The sequence below is a fragment of the Neolamprologus brichardi genome, chromosome 13 (genome assembly GCF_056152115.1).
Source record: "Neolamprologus brichardi isolate AB-2024 chromosome 13, ASM5615211v1, whole genome shotgun sequence".
Classification (NCBI taxonomy): domain Eukaryota; kingdom Metazoa; phylum Chordata; class Actinopteri; order Cichliformes; family Cichlidae; genus Neolamprologus; species Neolamprologus brichardi.
The window spans coordinates 197,611-217,500 of NC_142116.1; the positions used below are offsets into that span (position 1 = coordinate 197,611).

At 48.0% G+C, this 19,890-nt stretch overlaps 2 protein-coding genes across 6 annotated transcripts in view; one reads left to right on the forward strand and one right to left on the reverse strand.

Annotated features, from left to right (window-relative positions):
- Nucleotides 1-3,143: 3,143 nt before the first annotated feature.
- On the reverse strand, nucleotides 3,144-14,286 carry ncoa4 (nuclear receptor coactivator 4). 5 transcript variants are annotated; one of them, XM_087849861.1, is made up of 11 exons: nucleotides 14,128-14,286; nucleotides 10,290-10,413; nucleotides 7,521-7,661; nucleotides 7,351-7,439; nucleotides 6,846-6,954; nucleotides 5,413-5,493; nucleotides 5,214-5,339; nucleotides 4,439-5,128; nucleotides 4,118-4,357; nucleotides 3,937-4,035; nucleotides 3,144-3,853 (listed from the first exon to the last, which is right to left on the reverse strand). In XM_087849861.1, the coding sequence occupies exons 1-11, from the start codon at nucleotides 14,163-14,165 to the stop codon at nucleotides 3,848-3,850; spliced, it is 1,743 nt and encodes a 580-aa protein (XP_087705987.1). In that variant the 5' UTR covers nucleotides 14,166-14,286; the 3' UTR covers nucleotides 3,144-3,847. The 5 variants fall into 5 exon arrangements, with proteins under 5 accessions (XP_087705987.1, XP_087705986.1, XP_087705985.1 ...); XM_087849860.1 differs by having other exon boundaries at nucleotides 4,439-5,131; XM_087849859.1 differs by having other exon boundaries at nucleotides 5,214-5,342.
- Nucleotides 14,287-17,215: 2,929 nt separating this feature from the next.
- Nucleotides 17,216-19,890, forward strand: part of yipf3 (Yip1 domain family, member 3) — a 4,484-nt gene continuing 1,809 nt past the window's right edge. The window contains exons 1-4 of the mRNA XM_006806840.3: nucleotides 17,216-17,433; nucleotides 18,068-18,277; nucleotides 19,454-19,560; nucleotides 19,643-19,688. Coding sequence (XP_006806903.1) covers nucleotides 17,368-17,433; nucleotides 18,068-18,277; nucleotides 19,454-19,560; nucleotides 19,643-19,688 — 429 coding nt within the window. The 5' untranslated portion in view covers nucleotides 17,216-17,367. The remainder of the gene's footprint in view (nucleotides 17,434-18,067; nucleotides 18,278-19,453; nucleotides 19,561-19,642; nucleotides 19,689-19,890) is intronic.

Sequence of the window (19,890 nt, forward strand, 5' to 3'; positions counted from 1 at the left end):
TCTTTCCCCCAAGGACCTTGAAAAGCTTCTTCATGCACTCATTATCTCCAGACTGGACTATTGTAACTCCCTTTATTTAGGCCTCCCTCACTCCTCTCTCTACTGGTTGCAGAACGCTGCTGCACGCCTTTTATCGGGTGCCAGAATGATCATCTTACTCCAGTTTTAGCTGACTTACACTGGCTTCCTGTGAAATCTCACATTGATTTTATGAGGTATCGTTCTAACTGAAGACGAACCAAAGACGAGGCTCACCAAACTTCTGTTTCAGCCATCAAGGATCTGTCAGTGAGAGGCTGCTAATGCAGTACTAACCACAGGACAACTGTATAAACCCAGTTTCATATTCAGACGTTTGTGATGATGGGATCCAGACCAACACTCATAAAGAACATTATCGTTCTTCCTCTGTAGTTTCTGTTTGCTGTCCTCACTTGATTCCTCCGTCTGTGTTCAGCTTCTGCATTTGACGTCATCTCTGTGCTGCTGACGTAGCTGCTGCTTTTTGTGCTTTCTTCTTTTGTTCAATAAAGTTTCTTTGAAGCAGCTTCCTCTAAAGTCCCTCCCCGTTTCTCAGATACTTCTGCGTCACTTCCTCTCCTCCTCACAGATGTGAGCAGAATAAAAATGTAAATAAAAAAACTAAAGCTAGAGGCACTTTGATCTGATGAAGCTAGCTATCAGAACACCAGGGGGCAGCGTCTGCTCAGAGTTCAACAGAAGGAGAAAATGACTGTTAGCTGATCCAAAGAGCTGTGATGAAGACATGAAGCCGACCATGGGAGGAGGCGGGACCAGCTCCTGGGACACAAACCCTGGAGCTTCAGGAGGAGCAGGAGGGAGTCTGCTTAGACTGATGGTTCGGTCTCCGTTTGCTCTTAAAGAATCAGTGATGTTATTGATCCATACCGATCGATCAGATGCATCTCTATATGTTCCCCATCAAAACCAGCAGCGTCATTTCCTGTCAGTGTGAACTTCCTGTCCTCTTTGGCCCCAGCTGATGCGGTTTTATGTTATTGATCTGTGATTAAAGCTCAGGTTTACTTTGTTTGCAGCTTCAGACTTTTAAAAACAATCTGAACTCATGTTGTCACGCGTAACAACCGTCATGCAGTTTTACTGCTTCAAGCTTTCATCGTTTTTATGGATCAGCTCGAGAATTTCTCTGAAACTTTCATCATTTTAACTTTAGCATTAACAAAGGTTTGTTGTTTTGAGAGAAACATCACATGAACAGCTGATCAAACCTATAAAAAACCCTGAAACTGAAACAGGAAGGAGACAGAAAATAGAGAAAATAGAGAAGTGAAGCTGAAAAACCCCCAAAATGAAAAAGAAAAGAAAGACGTGAGCTCAGACAAACGCAGCCCGTGTCTGGACTGAAAGACACCGAGGCACTAATCATGGCAGCACAGGAACAAGGCCACCAGCTCCTGAGGTCAGGATAGGCCACGCCCCCAGGGTGGTCGACTGCTGATTGTATCACCCACCCCTGCTCATTCCGACCTCAGTGATGGTTTTCCCGATAAGCCTGAAGGACACACAAACACAGCTGTATGGACTCAGCTGAAGGTCAAAGGTCACTGCGAAACACAGCTCAAATTTGTTATCCAGTCAGTCGCCCCTCCCCCTGAGGTGTTTGCTCTGTCGCACACCTGCGCGAGCACACCTGCGCTCTGGACAGCAACGTGCTTCTGAACTCGAGCAGAACATTTAACAGCTGTTTGCACCAGAGCGAACTTTATTGAAACAAACGTGCTCGTGTGCTATTGCAAACATCGCTGAAGGTCGGCGCTGCACCGCCCACAGCCCGCTGATAGCGACGTTAGAGGTCAATAGGTCACGCGCCGCAGGGGTCACACATCCTCGGACTCAAAAACTTTATCAATTCGAGTCCCTGCTCCTCTGTCCCTTGTAGCCCCAGTTTCAGGTGATGTCATCAGTCCCTATCAGCGCTCTCCTGATGAAGGGCGTGGCCTCACCAGCAGTAAACAGGAAGTTTATCATCAGCAACCAGCCTCCTTTCCAACCCTTCCTTTCTGATTACTGCCTTTCTGTACGTTTTCTGTTTAGCTTCCTGTTAAATCATGTGACCCACACCTGTGTGAAAGCTGCTGTTACTGTCATTAAAGTTACTGTCAATAAAGTTCACTCATTTAAAAGCCTGGCTGCCTGTGATGAGATAGTATCGATCTGCATTTGGATCGATACAGCCTCGAGCTGTTCACGTCTGAGTATAAAGGTTTCAGGTCGAACAGGTCAGCTGACATGTGGGGAGTCAAACTGGTTTCAGTTCCAGCTGATCAGCTGACACAGGTGCATGTTCAGGTGTACCTGAGTGTCTCGCTGCCTCATCCTAGGGCTGTTCATATAACGATGTATATCGGATGACGATATAAAAACGTCGATCGTTTCATTTCACGCTGTCGATTGTTTCGTGGTGTCGCAAAATAAACCGTTTACGGCTGTTTTCATGGTTCTGATGTCACTGTAGTTATTATTAACTTCTTCTTTCTCTTATATTTAATATAACCACACTACGGACGGACAAGCGCCTGTTTTTATGCGTTGTCGTTAGCAACAACGACTAACACCATTGCGTGTCCGCTTGTTTATGTTCCACATAAACCTTTCACAATAAAGCTCAAGATCCTGTTGAGACTTTTCAAAATAAACTGAATCACGCGACAGAGCAGATTATTTACGGATGAGAAGTAAAAAAGACGCCAGGTGCTAAAAAATAAACCTTAGACTCAAACGTTAGAACAGGCGTTTCCCCGCAGCACGCCGTGTAATAAATACTCACAAAGGAAACGGCGCCGTTACAACTTATGTCTAAAAATGTTTCATGCATCGTTAAAACACTCGACTCCAGCTGAAAACACTTCACACAAGTCGAGCTGCCCGAGATTCACAGACTTTACAGAAAATGTTACATTTTTGTGATTTATATCGTTATCGGACGATAGATGTCTTATATCAGGATGTGAGGTTTTGGTCGTATCGCACAGCTCTACTCCGTCCTGTTTAAATAAACATCGAGCACAAACCGCTGCGCTGGGCTCAGCGTCACAACCAGGTTGAACACAGACACACCTGGAAACTACGGGTACCTTACAGTGATGTCACAGACACAGTGATGATGTCAGAAAACTTTATTACTGTAGAGAATCACAGCAGGAAAAAAGTGATGACATCACAGCTATATGTGATAAACCCCCCCCGCCTCACATGAGAGCTGCAATGGAAAGCACCAATCGCTGACCAGAGTCACGTGACCAGCCTGCACAGCTTCTTCCAACAAAGCCAACAAACCACGTTACAGGATGGAAGCCTGCAGGCCAGACAGGAAGTGCCTCTGTGATGTCAGCAGGTTTTAGAAAAAAAAGTGGTTAAAGGAAGTGACATCAGTCGTATTATAAAATAAAGTCTAATTTATGTTTAAAATACACCCACACACTCTTCATATAGTCCCGCCCCCTCTTCCACAATAAGTGAAACACTCGCAGCTCTAAATGCTGATTATTGATTGGTGACTGATCGGTTATTGATTGGAAGCTGAAACGTCTCACCACACCCTCTGTGGCCATAAACTTTCACCCGATGAAACTGCTGAGGCCCCTTTCCTACATCCTGCTTCCTGCCACGTTAATCAAAGGGCGGGGCCAGCTACATCTGAAAGGGGCTTTAGGCTGCTGCTGACTGATCAATGGTGGGTGGCGGCACGATGATGTCACAGAAAGGAGAAAAAGGCGTCAGCGACGACGGTTAGGCAGATGAGATCGTGTGCGCTGATCAGCGATAAAGTGACTCCAGAAGAGAAGAAGAAGCATCGTCGTCATCGTCACATCTGCAGGAGACACAGGTGAGACAGGTGAGACAGGCAGACCCACACACACCCACACACCACGTCACACGCTGCAGGCGACTCACCTGTACGGGAGATCTGTGCAGCCACTTCTCTTTGTCTCCGCCCACCTTCATGCAAGAGAACAGGTCACACATGGTGGGCAGCGCCACAGCGAGGCGTTCCTAAACAGGAAACAGGAAGCAGTCAGGAAGCCGGAAGCGAGCAGCAACCAAACCACGAGTGTTCAGCTCCAGCGGTGCTCACCTGAGCTTGACTCCTCTTCCTCAGCAGCCACTTGTCCTCTTCCTCCTCCTCCTGCGGCGGCGATACGGAAACGGGCGACGGGCTCTTCCGTGGAAATAGCCACAGGTCCGTCTCCAGGGGGCTCTGGAAGAGCGACGAGGAGGAACCGTTCTCCTCCCGGCTCGCCTTCTCCTCCTCAGCTGCCACCCCGCCGGAGAGCGAGGAGCTGGGGTGGAGCCACGCCTCCAGGATGGCCTGAACCTGTCAATCAGGTGATCAATTAATCAATCACCTAATTCTTACTGAAGCGTCGCAGCAGAGCCGACTCTGATTGGCTCTTACCTTCTGCTCCTGCTCTCGGTGGAAGGGTGTGGCCGTGGCGTTCTTGGCAGTGGGCGGGGCGTTCTTGGGGACGCCATTCTTGTCGCGGTCCTCCTGCTGCAGCAGCCAGCGGCTCAGCGCATCCTTGCCGCAGTTCTCCTCGCAGACGCAGGCCGAGTAGGCGGAGCAGAGCTCGTTGGCGCGGCAGGTCTGCGGCGTCGGCGGCGTCTTCTGCAACCACGCCTCCAGAGACGCTGGCATCGACACGGGGGCGGGAGAAGTGGGCGAGGTGGCGCCTGAGGTAGGCGTGGTCTTCAGGCACTTGAGCTTGCCGAGGTTTTCGATCTCCACGGCGCTGATGGTCTGACAGCACGACGAGCAGTCGCCGACTGAACGGCTCGCTGGCGACAGCCAATCATCGGTTGACCAGCTTTCTTCAAACGGCTTGAAGACACGCTGCCAACGTTCGGCGTCCGACATGGTCTCCATGGCAGCAGTAGGCGGGGTAACAAGCCAGTCGTTCAGCTCCTCCTCCTCAGCGGCGGCGGACAGCTCCATTTCGTCGATCTTCTCGATGGAGAAGGAGGAGCTACAGCTGCTGACGCTTCTCTCCCGGTTGGGGGAGTGGTCTTGAATAAGCCACGCCTCCAGGTCCCTGAGCTGACCCCAGGCTTTCATGAAGTTCGTGGAAGCCATCACGGGACAGGAAGTCTGCTACAGAGACAGGAAGTAAAGCAGGTGAGAGGCACGGCCTGAGGTCAGAGCCTGTTCTCAGGTAACACACCTTAGCGCTCACCTTACTCTCCTTCTGTGTCAGCAGCCAATCCTGCGGGTCTGTGCTAGACTGGTAGCCAATGGGAGCGAAGCTGTTGGCGGGTTGAGATTCTAGCAGCCAATCGCTCAGAGAGGAGGGCTCAGCCACCTGCTGCGAGGGAGACGCAATCAGCATCACCTTGCTTTCATCACTATCGCATCACCACCAGGACGCAACTTACCTGCTTCTTCGCTGTGATTGGACAACTCTGCACCTGAGGTCTCAGGTGGGTGGAGCTCTGAGAGGACATACCGTCCACAAGCTGTAAACAGGAAGGAGAGAGAACACGCCTGAAAGATCCACTAACATAGTGTGTGTGTGTGTGTGTGTGTGTGTGTGTGTGTGTGTGTGTGTGTGTGTGTGTGTGTGTGTGTGTGTGTGTAGGGATGGGTACCGGCATCCATAAACGGCAGTAACCAGACCGAAAAGCAGCGCACATGTCGGTGCTTTTTTTCCTCTAGCCAATCATTTTACGTTTCCGAGGATAGTAGGCGGGTCCAGGTACGTACGTTCTTTTAGAGCAGAGCTACAGATTAAAAACGCCCAAGGCGAAGCGGTCAAAGTCTGGCTGTACTTCACAGCAAAAGATGCAAACTCAGCAGCTGCAACAAGTGCTTTAAGCTGATACTGTGATGCTGTCAAAGGAGGTAACACCTCGAATCTGATGAAACACCTGGCGACGCATAGCGCTTTTTTTAAAAGCCGAGAAATGCGCCGTATTTGATAGCTTGCTGCGAGACCTCACACCGTGCACATCTACTGCGGGTGTGGTGCCTGTTATCGACCCGGAGTTAGCAACATCCCCCAAAAACCCGAAGAGGAGAGTCCTGGCCCCTAGCCCTGCCAGTGTAGCAGAAATGATGAGGATGATGATGCAGCAGCAGCCGTTCTTCTCTGCGTGAGTCGCTTAATGTTGTTCGTGTGTAATTTACGTTGAGTAGGCTAACCACGTTATTACATTAATGCATGTAAGGTGAACTAGCAAACACCATCATAGCTACATGCAGCTGTCTTCTTGTTTGATGGCAGATACTCCCTTCACCCTGGACAAAAAGGCTAAAATGACCAAAGAAAAAGTGGAAAACAGTTAAACATGAGAGGTTTTTGGACAAAGTTTGTGTTTTTTCCATTGTTTAAGCTGCTTCCAGCCAAGAGTGATACCATATATGCCCCATAGCTGCAGAAAAGGCTAACATTGTTATCTTTTTACAAAAAAACAGCTGAACATGAGAGGTTTTTGGACCAATTTTGTGTTCTCCATTCTTTAAGCACCGGCACCGTTTCAAAAGTACCGGTTTGGCACCGGTATCGGATAAAACCTAAACAATACCCATCCCTGTGTGTGTGTGTTACCTGTCTCTGTGTGTGTGTTACCTGTGTGTGTGTTACCTGTGTGTGTGTTACCTGTGTGTGTGTGTGTGTTACCTGTGTGTGTGTGTGTGTGTTACCTGTGTGTGTGTGTGTGTTACCTGTGTGTGTGTGTGTGTGTTACCTGTGTGTGTGTGTGTTACCTGTGTGTGTGTGTGTGTTACCTGTGTGTGTGTGTGTGTTACCTGTGTGTGTGTGTGTGTTACCTGTGTGTGTGTGTGTTACCTGTGTGTGTGTGTGTGTTACCTGGGCGTTGATGCTGCCAAATGAGGTGATGGCCTGCTTCAGAGAGCGAGAGTCGGCATGGAAACTCAACTCAGGTGTTTCCTCTGGAGTGAGACTCAGAGAGGACAACCTGCACGCAGGAGAAGACAAGAAGATCACATGACTGCACCGCACCTGACACACATGCCTACAGGTGAGAGTCTACAGATAAAACCAGCTCAGTATGTCAGTAATCTGATTACATCAGCCTTTAGCTACACCAACAGGTGAGAGCACCAACAGGTGAGAGCACCAGCAAGGAGAACAGACCGCTCAGGTGTGAACGCGCCCACAAAGCTGTGCGTGTGCATGTGTGTGTGTGTGTGCATGTGTGTGCGTGCGTGCATGTGTGCATGTGTGTGCGTGTGTGCATGTGTGTGCGTGTGTGCGTGCGCACGTGTGTGTGCGCATGTGTGTGCATGTGTGTGCGCACGTGTTTGTGTGTGTGTGCACGTGTGTGTGTGCACGTGTGTGCGTGCGTACGTACTTCTCCATGCAGCTGGTCAGCTGGTTGTTCAGGTCGTTGCTGCTGGAGTTCTGCAGCTGGTAGGCGATCACGTCAAACTGACCTCGGAGCTGCAGCACAGACACAGCACAGGTAAGCAGACAGGTAAACAAACAGTCAACACAGGTAAACAGGCCCCGCCCCCCAGTTACCCGGTGCAGCTGGTGCAGCTGCTGTTGCAGAGTTTCCGTCTTCACTTGTTCGAGCAGCTCGATCTGACCTAGCAGCCACACCTCCCTGCAGCGCAGCGCCTCCTGCTGGCGGCTCACGCAGCTCTGCAACTCTGAGCGCACCTGAGGGGACGCACAGGTGAGACGTGTAAAGCAACACCTAAACGTGAAATGTTCAGTAACCAAACAGATTCTTCCAGAGAAAAACCACCAACAGGCGCTCGTTTCTGCATCTTACACTCATTTTAAACCATATGATGGCTGCAGGTGGGGAGGAGGATGTGGTTTAAATCTGGGATCTCAGTCGTGCTTCACTGCAAATTCACTAAATGTTGTCCTTGGTGTGAGCTTCACCCTGCAGGCTCTGATACGTTTGCTCCTCCAAGTGCAAATTTCACCAGAAGTCTCCACTGACGATAGGACAGTGACTCAGAGCGAGTCATTTCTGAGGTGATAGGTCAGCGTGTGTGTCCAGATTTATAGCTGTACAGTAAAAACAGGTGAACAAAAACACCTGAGGCTGAGGTTTAAACTGCTGCAGGTTAATCAGAGTCCTCCGTGCCCACAGTGAGCTCAGCCTTCAGAGAAGCAGTGAGGCTCCGCCCCTTCTCCCCAGCAGACAGATCGATCTAAAACACCGACGATGCCGTGAAGTAAGACTGGGCGATATGACCCAAAATTCATATCTCGATGTTCTTTAGTTGTATGGTGATATACGAAATATATCTCGATATTTTTAAAGTCAAAGTAAGAACAAAAAGAGTTCTCAGTCACAGCTGTGTCCCAGATGTCACACAGGCACTTTTATTAACATGCACAGCAGGTGTAGATGAAAAATTACTCAGAAATAAATGATCAGCATTTATTAAATAATAATTCTCCATAAATGAAATAAAACAATGTTGTTTTAGTGCATAACAAAAAGCTCACAACTGTGCAGTCAAAATGTAAACTAACAGACGCTGAGCATAAAGATTTCACAGCTGCTCTGTTCTTAACTTCTACTGCGTGACCGACAGCCTGGAGTTTGAAATCCGCTTCGTAACCACGACTCTGAACAGCTGCCGTCTTTGGTCCTTATACGCACACAGTACGGTAACATTACGCTGAAGCACAGTACGTATCACTCCGCGAGGCTCCTCGGCAGCCGTAATGCTCCAACAATCCATCAAGCAGTGCGGCTCCGTAGCTGACCAAAGTCGTACTACAACATTTTTGACAGATTGCTGAGCGCCGTGCAGCACAGAAACTCCGTTTGCGGTCAGTAAGCACAACCAGAATTCATACAAAAGGCGCGCTGTCGATTCTTGAGAAAATGAAAGGATTTTAGGCGCCAACGCGTTAGCCCGGTTAGCTTGTTAACGCCGTCCAGCCTCCACGCACGGGGCGATCCGTGGTAACTTGTTAACAGAGATTTGCTCCGTTAATGCAGTTATGGCGTTACCGTCACGCTGACAGCACTAAAATAGTCTCCAAATGTTTTCTTTTTACCGAGCAGCTCCTCTGTGATAGCTGCGTGTCCGTCCTGCCTGCAGGTGGAGCGATGGGGGAGCTGTGTTCAGTGAAGGCGAGGCCGAGTAGAGACAAAAGTGGACGAAAGAGGCAAACTTGCGGCTCCACACGTATAGTCATAACGTAACATAGACTATATCGATATAAACGATATTGTCACATCTTGTATAAAAATGTATCGATATATTTAAAAACTCAATATATCGCCCAGTCCTAACGTGAAGCAGCGCTGCGGACAGTCATGTGATCACAGAGCGTAAACAAAGCTTTTTGTTAATAAAGTTTTTTCACACGGACACGCGAGCTCCCCCTTCCTGTGGATCAGCTGACAGCTTAAAGTAAAACAGCCTGTCCTGTTGTTTCTGCTCGGTTTAAATAAAGTTTATCTCACAGAAAAAAAACATCACGGAGCTGAGATCAATCCACCCCCGATAACGAAGCTGTGAGTCCCTAACCAACGATCGTGGACGCACACCTGAGCCTGAAGTTTTACCTGGAGACAAAGTATGAAGTCCAGCCCGTCGCACTTCACTGCTCTCACCTCCTCTGAGCTCCTCACCTCCTCTGCAGGCTTTATAACCCGCCTCGCCCTGACCCTCACCTGTGGCTCAGCTGCAGACAAAGCCAGGATTTCAGGTGGTTTCAGCCTTGCCGAGTCAGCAGTGATGCGATTGGTCGGTCTCAACAGGTAAATCCTCAGGTGTTTAAAGCTCAAGTGATTCACGGTTTGATATGAAAAACAGGGGGCGTGGCACAGAGCCAGCTGAGTGGTCGCAGCAGTTTAGCAGGACAAGTGTTTCACCGTAAAATGATCTGGGTGTCAATAAAGTTTCAAGCAGCTCCATTTGGTGGCAGGTAACTAACGCACTGATCAGGACAGCAGGTAGTAAACGTGTGAGCTGATCCAGGTTTCAGCAAGGAGCTTCCTGTGAATCAGCTGACCTGCTCTTCCTCCCATCTGCAGCTCGGCAGGAAAACATTTTACAAACTCACGTGAGCTCATCAGCAGTTCAGTTATTGATCACTGATCAATTGTTCTAATCCAACACAGACTTGCTGGGCACAAACTTTATTGATCGGCTGAACAGGAATCGTTTGCATTTCCTGTGTCGTGGCATGTCGAACACATTTGTGCCGTTACCATCTGATCTGCTGAAAGGGCATCTTCTGCACTGGTCATGTGACACTGAGGTTATCGCGCCTTAAAGCACTTCCTGTTCAGAGAGAGGAGGCACTCACCTCTCTGGCATTCTCCCTCAGCTGCTGCTCCGCCTTCATCACGGCGCCGATGGCGTCCTCCAGCTGATCCTGGGCCTGCTGGCACTGCTTAAAGCCACTCGCCGCCAGCCCCTCCAGCGACATCCTGGACAGAAAACAGGAAGTGGAGACAGCACGGTGATTTCACTGAAATTGACGACTGACTTTAAAGCGTGCTCAGGATTAGAGCAGGGCGATATGACCACAAATATTTATCACGACATACATTTGGAAATTTGAGATGACGATATAACTGACGACATAATTGACACGAGACAAAATACTTCACAACTCCACAACTTTATTAGTGCAAAAACAAACAGTGTGTTTTCACTGAAACAAGCAGCTGTTTTTTTATCTGCATTAAAGTTATATAAAAATGTAACAGTTGGTAGCTTAGCAAAGTCGTACTGAAACATTTGACAGATTTTCGAGCGCCGTGCACATAAAATCGTTTCGAGGTCAGTAAACACAACCAGAGTTCATACATAAGGCACACGGGATTATAAGGGGCTCTGTCGACTTTCAGAAAAATCAAAGGATGATTTTAAGTGTCGTATTTTCCAAACAACACGGTAATAACGACGCTAGCATGCGCTACCAAAAATAGTGCTTTGTTGTGTATCTGACGAAAGCTAAACCAGTTCCACACCAGTGAAGCTGCAGCATTTTTACAAACCAGTTCTGGTTTCATTCAACAATCCACTTTCGCCCTCCTCGTTCTCTGTCACCACCATGCTTTTTCCGCCATGTGCGTTTTACCCATATTCTGTCGCCATATTTCATTTTCTTATCGTTGCCCAACATTACACCGGTGTTACCGTGAATGGTATGATATGGCCCAGCCCTGCTCAGGATTACACGCTTTAGGGCCTCGCTTTATTTTTACACCATCATCTTCCTCGCCCGTGACCTCAGGGGGTAATAATAGCCGCCGCGGTCACACAGCGAGCTCTGCGGCTCCTGAGTCACTCACACAACAACAGTAAAGCTTTCCATAGAAGCTCCTCCTGTTCAATCAGCTGTTTGTGGACGCTGCAGCATTGTGTTCCGTGACTGGTCAGAGGGTCGCGGCTCGCCACAAACCAATTAGATTAACCCATCACTAGCACGCGCGCACACACACACACGGAAGTAATGAAAGCAGTGGTCTCCAACCCCCGGGCTGGTCTGCGAGTCGTTTGGTTTTTATTGATATTTCTTATCATTTTTATCGTTAACTCGGTGTCCTGGGGTCTTTTCCCGTGTTGTGATCTTCTTTTTTGGTACCGGTACTGGCTTTATTTTGTTGTATTTATCCACGACACCTTAAAGGCTGGTCCGTGAAAATATTGTCAGATATAAACCGGTCCATTGCGCAAAAAGGTACTAAAGTACTTTAAATAGCCCCATGAAGTACTTTACAGGAATAATCTGTTATTAGTACAAAGTACATGCATTCCTGAGCATGTGCAGAAACCCTCCACTGTGAACTGTTAATCAGCTGTTAGAGGGGGTGGGGTCTCAGGGTGCGGCAGTGTCTTAGTATCAGCTGTAAACAGACGCTTGTCGGCAGCTGATAACCCTCACTGTGTGACCTCTGACCCCAGCTCAACTCTCACCCACTTCCTGTGTGATAATCAGCTGATCAGCAGAACACAGGCTAACAGCTGGTACTGATCATTTCTCATCAGCGTTAACTTTTCCTTCACAACACGTCTGAACTTCTTATGGAAACTCGTTTACTGACACGAGTTATTAAAAGCTGAAGGAAACACGCCGGATCTGTGTGTAATAATGTGTAACACCTGTGGGCTCAGCTGACTGACATTATGATATAAAACCTGTTACATCCAGACTTTATTTATGACCTGACAGGTGAACTAAAGAACTATGAACGAGACCGACTAGTTCCTGATATTTACCATCAATAACGACTGATGAGGAAGCGAGCTCTATTTTTAGAGCAGTGCTGGAATTTATTTCTTTGTCTGCAGAAAAGAAAAAGCCCCTGAGGAAGTTTCTGCTGTTTTCCAAGAACTAAATCCTACCTTCACACACACACACACACACACACACACGCTCTCATTTCTTCTACTGCCTTGATTGATCAGTTAATGCAGTCAGAACACTGACAGTCTGTCACCAGTGAAATGAAAATGACTGCATCATAGGGATTGATTTTGTGGTGTCAGCGCTCCTGCAGGCTGTAAATACAACACCAGCTCTCCGTGCACTCTACCAGCACCAACAGGGCCTCCTGCTGCTTTTCTAGTCCCTAAGGACCCCAAAGCACTTCACACTACATTCACACATTCACACACTGGTGATGGCAGCTACATTGTAGCCACAGCCACACTGGGGCGCACTGACAGAGGCGAGGCTGCCGGACACAGGCGCCACCGGGCCCTCTGACCACCACCAGGCGGCAAACATGGGGTTAGTATCTTGCCCAAGGATATTTGACATGCAGCCAGGAGGCAGCCTGGGATCGAACCACCGACCTTCTGATTAGTGGCTGACCTGCTCTGCCACCTAAGCTACAGCCACCCCATAAAATGAGAAAAACAGCTAAAATGGGAAGCCACATGGGAAGCTTTTCTTCGTCGCCTGTCACATAAACGAAACTGACACGCAGTTAAAGGGCGGCTCGAGGAACCAACTCATAAGAAAATACACAATTTCTCCGTCAATTACGAATGCAGCACACGTCCGTCTCTTCCGGTTCCTGTTTTATAACCACCGCCTCATACAGAGTGGAATACAGTCGGTAAACCGAGGGATTTTACCTGATGATGACTCAGTATCGGTAAAACTGCAGGGGTAAAGCTCCGTTTCAGCCGCAGGCAGTCTCGCTCAGAGCCGGCGTTTCTGGTGTTTTCCTCCACAGCTCACGGGAGGAGGAGCCACAGCCCTCCATTACTGCCTGCCGGCCGGCACGTACGCGTTAAGCCACAGAGCAGGGGCGTGGTTTAGAGAGAACCCAGTCTTACCACTGGGTAACCACTAGCCGAGGGCGGGGCTGGCGAGGGGCCCCCGCTCCGGGTCCAGAGCAGGGAGGGGCCTGCCGGGGGCACCGAGGCGGATCCGCTGAACACAGTCCAAAGGCCGAGATAAAGCGACGATGGGGTCGCTGAGTACAGCTGATATCCGTGACATATTAACCACCGGCAGCGTGACACAGCGCAGCCAAAGTCCGCAGAATATTGTGTGCCGCGCAATGATCTGCACAGCTGACACAACAGCCGCACACACTCTCTGTTGCACCTTCTTTGGTTTAAATTAAGTACTTCCAGGGTGACTTTAGGACGACGTTTTGTCACAACTGATAGGCATCAGCGTGTTTGGGTTAAGCCGAATTACGGAGTTGATCCCAGAAATACATAATATGTAAAAACGAAAATTTCATACAAAGTAAAACAAGCGAACGGAGCAGCAGGAGATAAAAATGCATGTTTTTTAAAGCTAGTCTGGTTTAAAGGCTCACAACAACAAATACAGCGCGTTAAAACTGCTACAAACCCAACAGCTATCAGTGTAGCAGAATCATTTTAACACATTCAATTAAAAAGGATGACCTCTGACCCCTCCGAGTTTATTTTTAACATTTCGGAACGAGGTCACAGTGTTCCGGCTAACGCGGCTAACGTCTGTGGCGCCTTTAACCTTCGACAGAAATTATACCGAACCGCGGCAACAACACAGTTTACTCAGAGTCACACAATCAACCAGCTTCTCTCGGGCTGAGACGCTAACAGCGTGTTTTAAAGGATCACCGAGGAGCTAACGGCTAACAGCTCCTCGGGGAGCCGCTCCGAGCTCCGCGTGTCGCCGCACTCACCTGGAACCTTTACCGTGGACTCTCCCTTTCGATATCATTAATGATCCGCTTGGTTCGGCAACACGACAGCCAGAGCAACGGTCCGGAAAATGAATCCAATGTCACCACCGCGTCAAGGAACAAGAACCACAGAGGGCGGAGAAGTGTCGCGAGAAATAGCAAACTATCGTGCAGCGCGAGACAGCGTGAGGCTGCCCCCTGCTGGTGAGACTAGGACACAGCCGGTAGCCCTCTGACATTATAGTCCAAAGGTAATGAACTAACATCGGAAAAGGTCCACTTTGAGAAAATGCCTTGAAGCGCAGGTCTTTTGTGTGTCCGATTAGCCACAGATCCTGACAAAGCCATTCATACAGAGATCAGATCTTAAAGTTAGAGCAAGCTAGTTATGTGGCTAAACTCAGCTCTGAGGGGATTGACGATGGCAAAGACGTCTGGTACATTTCTCATCACGTGATAAGTCACAACAATAAAAATCGCATAGTCTTTGATTGCTCTTTCACATTTCAAGGCCAGTGTCTAAATAAGTACCTGTTACCAGGGCCGATCCTTGGGCCAACAGTTCTTGGAGTTCTGTTGTGTTTTAGGCAGCGTTCAGCAGCTTTATCCCTGCACAGCTACTCAGTCACAGACTTGATTCTTTCTGCTGCCTGTACACCACTGATATAACATTTGAGCATATGTAACAGGGTCATAAATCACATTGTTATAATTACACAAAATGTGTTCTAAACCTCCAAACTATTCCTTTTATACCTGACTTTTAGGACCTCCAACCCTGTAGTTATGTTCATTATCAGTTAGAGCCCCTCTTCATTCTTTTCTTCTTCTTCTTTGGTGCAACCCTATAAATACAGTGTACCCCTTTTGCCTCTCCCCTTTTCTACAATTTCCCTGTGGGAGAGGTTGGTGTAATTTCTTTCCCAACACTGTAAAACGCTCATATAATTCATATTTAGCCACCTGGATGTTTCTGATTGCGATTTTAGTTCAATTATTGTCATTATTAAGCCTGTTTTTGTTAGATGTTATAAGTGTGTAGTATGTGTGTATCATAAACGTGTTTTAGGTGCCATAAATGCTAGCATGAATATATACTTCTTGCTAGCTTGGAAGTTGTGGTGGGTTGAGCTAACCCTCTTCCCCACTGTTTGTATTTGGTCGTAGGAGCTGGAGCGGGCAAATTATTTACTTGGAGGCCTTTCTTTCTTTTACCTTTGTTATCAGGTATGTCGGATTTCATGTTGTTGTTTTTGTTTTATCTTATGTCAAATATGTTACGTGTAAATGCATACTTTATGTTTAATGTAAAAATAAATGCCCCTTTTCTACAATTCCCCTGTGGGAGAGGAGCTGGAGCGGGCAAATTATTTACTTGGAGGTCTTTCTTTCTTTTACCTTTGTTATCAGACACAACGCAGAACCACACCAGTTACACATATTAAAACTATTATCCTGTTCTACAATTAACATTCAACATTTTTGACCTTCTATATTTGACTTTAGACCTGTTGGGTTCATTTTGAGACAGAGAAGACAAACATGCTCAAAGTCATGAAGCAGTTGCAGGTTTAAGTTAACAAACGTCTGACAAGTCTCTGCCCGCTCAGGAGACCCAAACCAACACCTCAAACCCAGTAAGTGTTTTTGATCCCACCCAGTAAACCGGACACTAATGTGTACGGGAAACCTACGCATACAGACCAGTATTTAAGGTTTGACTCTCATCATCCACTGGAGCATAAACTGAGTTTGATCAGGACGTGAACAGGAGCGAACACCATCCCCACAGACACAGCAGCCAGGGAAGCAGAGGACATCACATAAAGAAAACCTGTAGTGATCCCGTATGTGTCAGGAGCATCAACTGAGATGAATCAACTTTTTGGGAATTACTTACCTGGATGATTGAGCATAAAGATATGTTTCCAAATCTTTAACAAGACACATAAATAAGCATGCTGTTGGAGCTCACTGGACCAGGATTAAAGACAACTTGGCATTAATCAGCTCTCAAGTGATGTGTGACTGTACAGTGAACCATCAGAAAATAACATCAGAGCAGATTTAGTGTCACACGAGAAAGAATTCAATCTCTCCCTGACTGAGATTTAAAACGTGTATCTTCATCTTTTCTGATTTTACAGTTTTGCTTCAAACTGGAACCCTTTGTTCTCGACAAACATCATCTGCATGTCAGAGAAGAAAGGGAGTGGTGAGCGTCTGCAAAACATCGATTTGTCATGAGTGGAATCTCAGGACATGAATCAGATACGATCAAATGAATGAGGGCTCAGTTAGCAATGATGGAAGGGTAAAATGTCGCTCATTAGTGTGCGTGCTACGATCTGAGAGGTAATGACGAAATAATGATGATGTCATCTTGTTCAGTGAGTGTTTCCATGAGTTTGTTCTAAAACAGAGTCAGTTATGAAATTTTGGAGCTGGAACCTGTTAAGGGAAAATTGTACTTAGTAGTCAGTATAAGCTTCTAATGATATAAGTTTACATGTGACTGCATGATGACCTTTTTTAACTGATTGTCCTTTTCATTGTTCAGCGTCTGTGTGTGTCTTCACTCTTACTCTCAGCTGAAGACGTGTCATTTAGAATAAATCTCTTGACAAACCAAAGACTGGTTTGAAGTAAGGGATGTAGTATAATGAATTATGTACTTTTATTTCTTTTACTTGTATTTGACTTTGTTTGATACATTTTAGTCTACTGTCTATATTCTTTGTATCTTGTGGCAATAAAAGTACTTTTGAGACAGTCTGACTGTTTTCAGTCCAGGTTTTAAATGCTGAATTTAAGAGTAGGCAGAAGTCTTTAACCCAAATGCTAATGTTCATATAACAGTTTTGATGGGTTATGAGTTCCATCACATTTTTTGGTGACTTCAACTTTAAACATTAACTCGTTTTTTGGATAGACGCGGTTGTTCGTCCTGTTGAGGAGTCCTCTTCAGCAGCTTCTACTGTTTCATGCTCAAAACTACATAAAACATTCAAGCGGCAGCGAAACGCAACCATCGCCACAAAAAACTCTCACGGAAATATCGCGATATCTTCGACCTCCACGTCGACTGGGGATGTGGCGTCAGCCGGTGGGCGGGGCGTTCTACGGACCAAAACATCAGGTTTTAGAAGCAGGAAGAGAAAAAGATCCATCCGCGGATCCACCGACCGAACCACGGACACAGACTCCACCCCACGGAGAGCCGCTGCTGCTGTGGGGAAAATGTCTTCGGGCTCCGGGAGCAGGAACGCGGAACCATGGGGAAGCTTCGACGATAACCTCATCCAGGTGAGCTACATGCTAACAGGCTAACGAGCATCCCAGCCGGCCTATAAAAGTAACAGCACCTGAGTGACGCTGCAGGTTAGCCCGAAACAGCGTACAGGTGAGCTCGCGAGGTTAAAACACTGTGAGGAATCAAACCATGCTAACATGCTAACAGGAGAGCCGAGAGCTAACAGGCTAACAGCAGGCTAACCAGCGGCAGGCTGACCTGAGATCAGCCGACTGAACATCTGTAATCAGCTGGAAGCTCCTCTGATAAACTGATTAACAAACTGTTGGTCGGTTTAACGGATCGATCCCTACCTCAGCAAGACTCCTCTCCTGTCTCCTTTCATGTCTCCCATGTTTCCTCTCCTGTCTCCTATGTTTCCCTTTCTGTCTCTTTCCACATCTCCTATGTTTCCTTTTCTTCCAAGTCTCCCGTGTTTCCTCTCCTACCTCCTTCCACATCTCCCATGTTTCCTCTCCTACCTCCTTCCACATCTCCCATGTTTCCTCTCCTACCTCCTTCCACATCTCCCATGTTTCCTCTCCTACCTCCTTCCACATCTCACATGTTTCCTCTCCTACCTCCTTCCACATCTCACATGTTTCCTCTCCTACCTCCTTCCCTCACTCTCGTGTTTCCTGCATTCAGGGCGGCGGCTCAGCGGTCATCGACATGGAGAACATGGACGACACGTCGGGCTCGAGCTTTGAGGACATGGGCGAGATGCACCAGAGGATGAAGGAGGAGGAGGAGGTCGCGGCAGAGGCTGCCGCCACCGAGGACGACGTGGCCGACGACGGCGAGTTCCTGGGCATGAAGGGGTTAAAGGGTCAGCTGGGCCGGCAGGTGGCCGACGAGGTGAGGCGGGGGCGGGGTTATCTGGTGTCAAACAGTTGCAAACATTTTCTTCCTCTGTAGCTGTTAGCTGCTGTTACAGAGGCCGGCTGAAGCTCCTCTGTGCCACACAAAGACCGGCGCTGTCGTGTTCAGGAGAAACGTCTGTCAGCTAAAAAGATTTCATTTGTGTTGGCAGTTGAAATTACAAGTTTACACAGCGCTGTGGATCTGTGTGTGAAATCGAGCATCAGGTTCACCAAAAGGATAACCCTCAAACACAGCACAACTTTCTATAGTGAGACAAAAACAGAGATTATCTGGCTCCCACACAGACGCGGCGGTCGTGCTGTCTGCCTGCGAATCCTCGTCCATCGTCCGGTACCTGCTTCTCTGTCAGAGACAGCAAAGGAAAACACCTTCCTGCCTCGCCTTGATAATCTAATGTTATGATCCATCGTTCTTCTACTGACTCTAAGTTCTGGTTCAGAATGTCTTGTTCGGACGCTCGAACCCAGAGACTTATTCCAACTGTTATCTGTGTGTAAGCGTGTCGAACAAACCTCTGCAGTCATTCCTACAGCTGATCAGTCCGGACAGTCACGCCGGACGAAGCTTTCCACCTTCAAAGGAGTGCCAACCCATACGAGCACATGCAGTGTGTATATAAATATAATTACAGCAGCTTTATTTAACAGCTCCTGGACGCCTCCGTTGTTACTTAGTGACGTCACTCTTACCGCGTTTTTCACTGCTACCTGCTCGGCTTCAGTCATTTGACGTCAACGGTGACGACAGTCCTGTGACGTCGTTTTAACGTGACACAAACACAACAGTGGAGGATGTCGAGGCGACGGTGCACCCGCTGCTCGGTCTGTGGCGTTCAGTCAGACCGGCGTCAGACGCCGCGGTGTTGGTTTGTGTGGCCACGTTCCTTGTTGTCGGGTTTCAAAAAAGGTGGTTTTCCTAAAGGAGTCGCTCTCATGACTCATCGAGTGAAGCCACTGACTGGCCAATCGGTGGGATGCAGTCTGTTGATGTCACATGTTTGGATCAGATCACCTGGAGCCACTTGTAGCAGGTACTAAAGGTACTTTACCTGGTACCAGGTACTACGGCTAAAAGCCGAGCAGGTGTTAGTGCAAAAGCGCTAACTTGTTTCTTCTTCTCTGAAATGTTTTACCTGTGTGATGCGTTCAGGTGTGGCAGGCGGGCAAGCGTCAGGCCTCCAAAGCCTTCAACCTGTACGCTAACATCGACATCCTGCGGCCATACTTTGACGTAGAGCCGGTACAGGTGCGCAACAGGTAAGACTTCCTCCTTCCTGTCAGCGGTTTCCTGCTTTCTGCTGAGACTAGTGCTAACAGCTAATGGCTGACTCCCCCGCAGGTTGATCGAGTCGCTGATACCTGTCCGCATGATCAACTTCCCGCAGGTATGCATGAGTCTCTTTGTCGTAGTGTTAATGGCAGTGAGCAGGCTTAGCGCCTCCTGCTGGACCGGAGGCTGATGTTCGTGAGGGAGCTTAGTGGTGGAGATGCCGATAAAGGGTTCAAACGTGTCTCACTGCAGTTCGATGGTCAGATTCACACCTGTACAGGTGATGTTCAGATGCAGGTGTAGGTTCCTCTGACGCG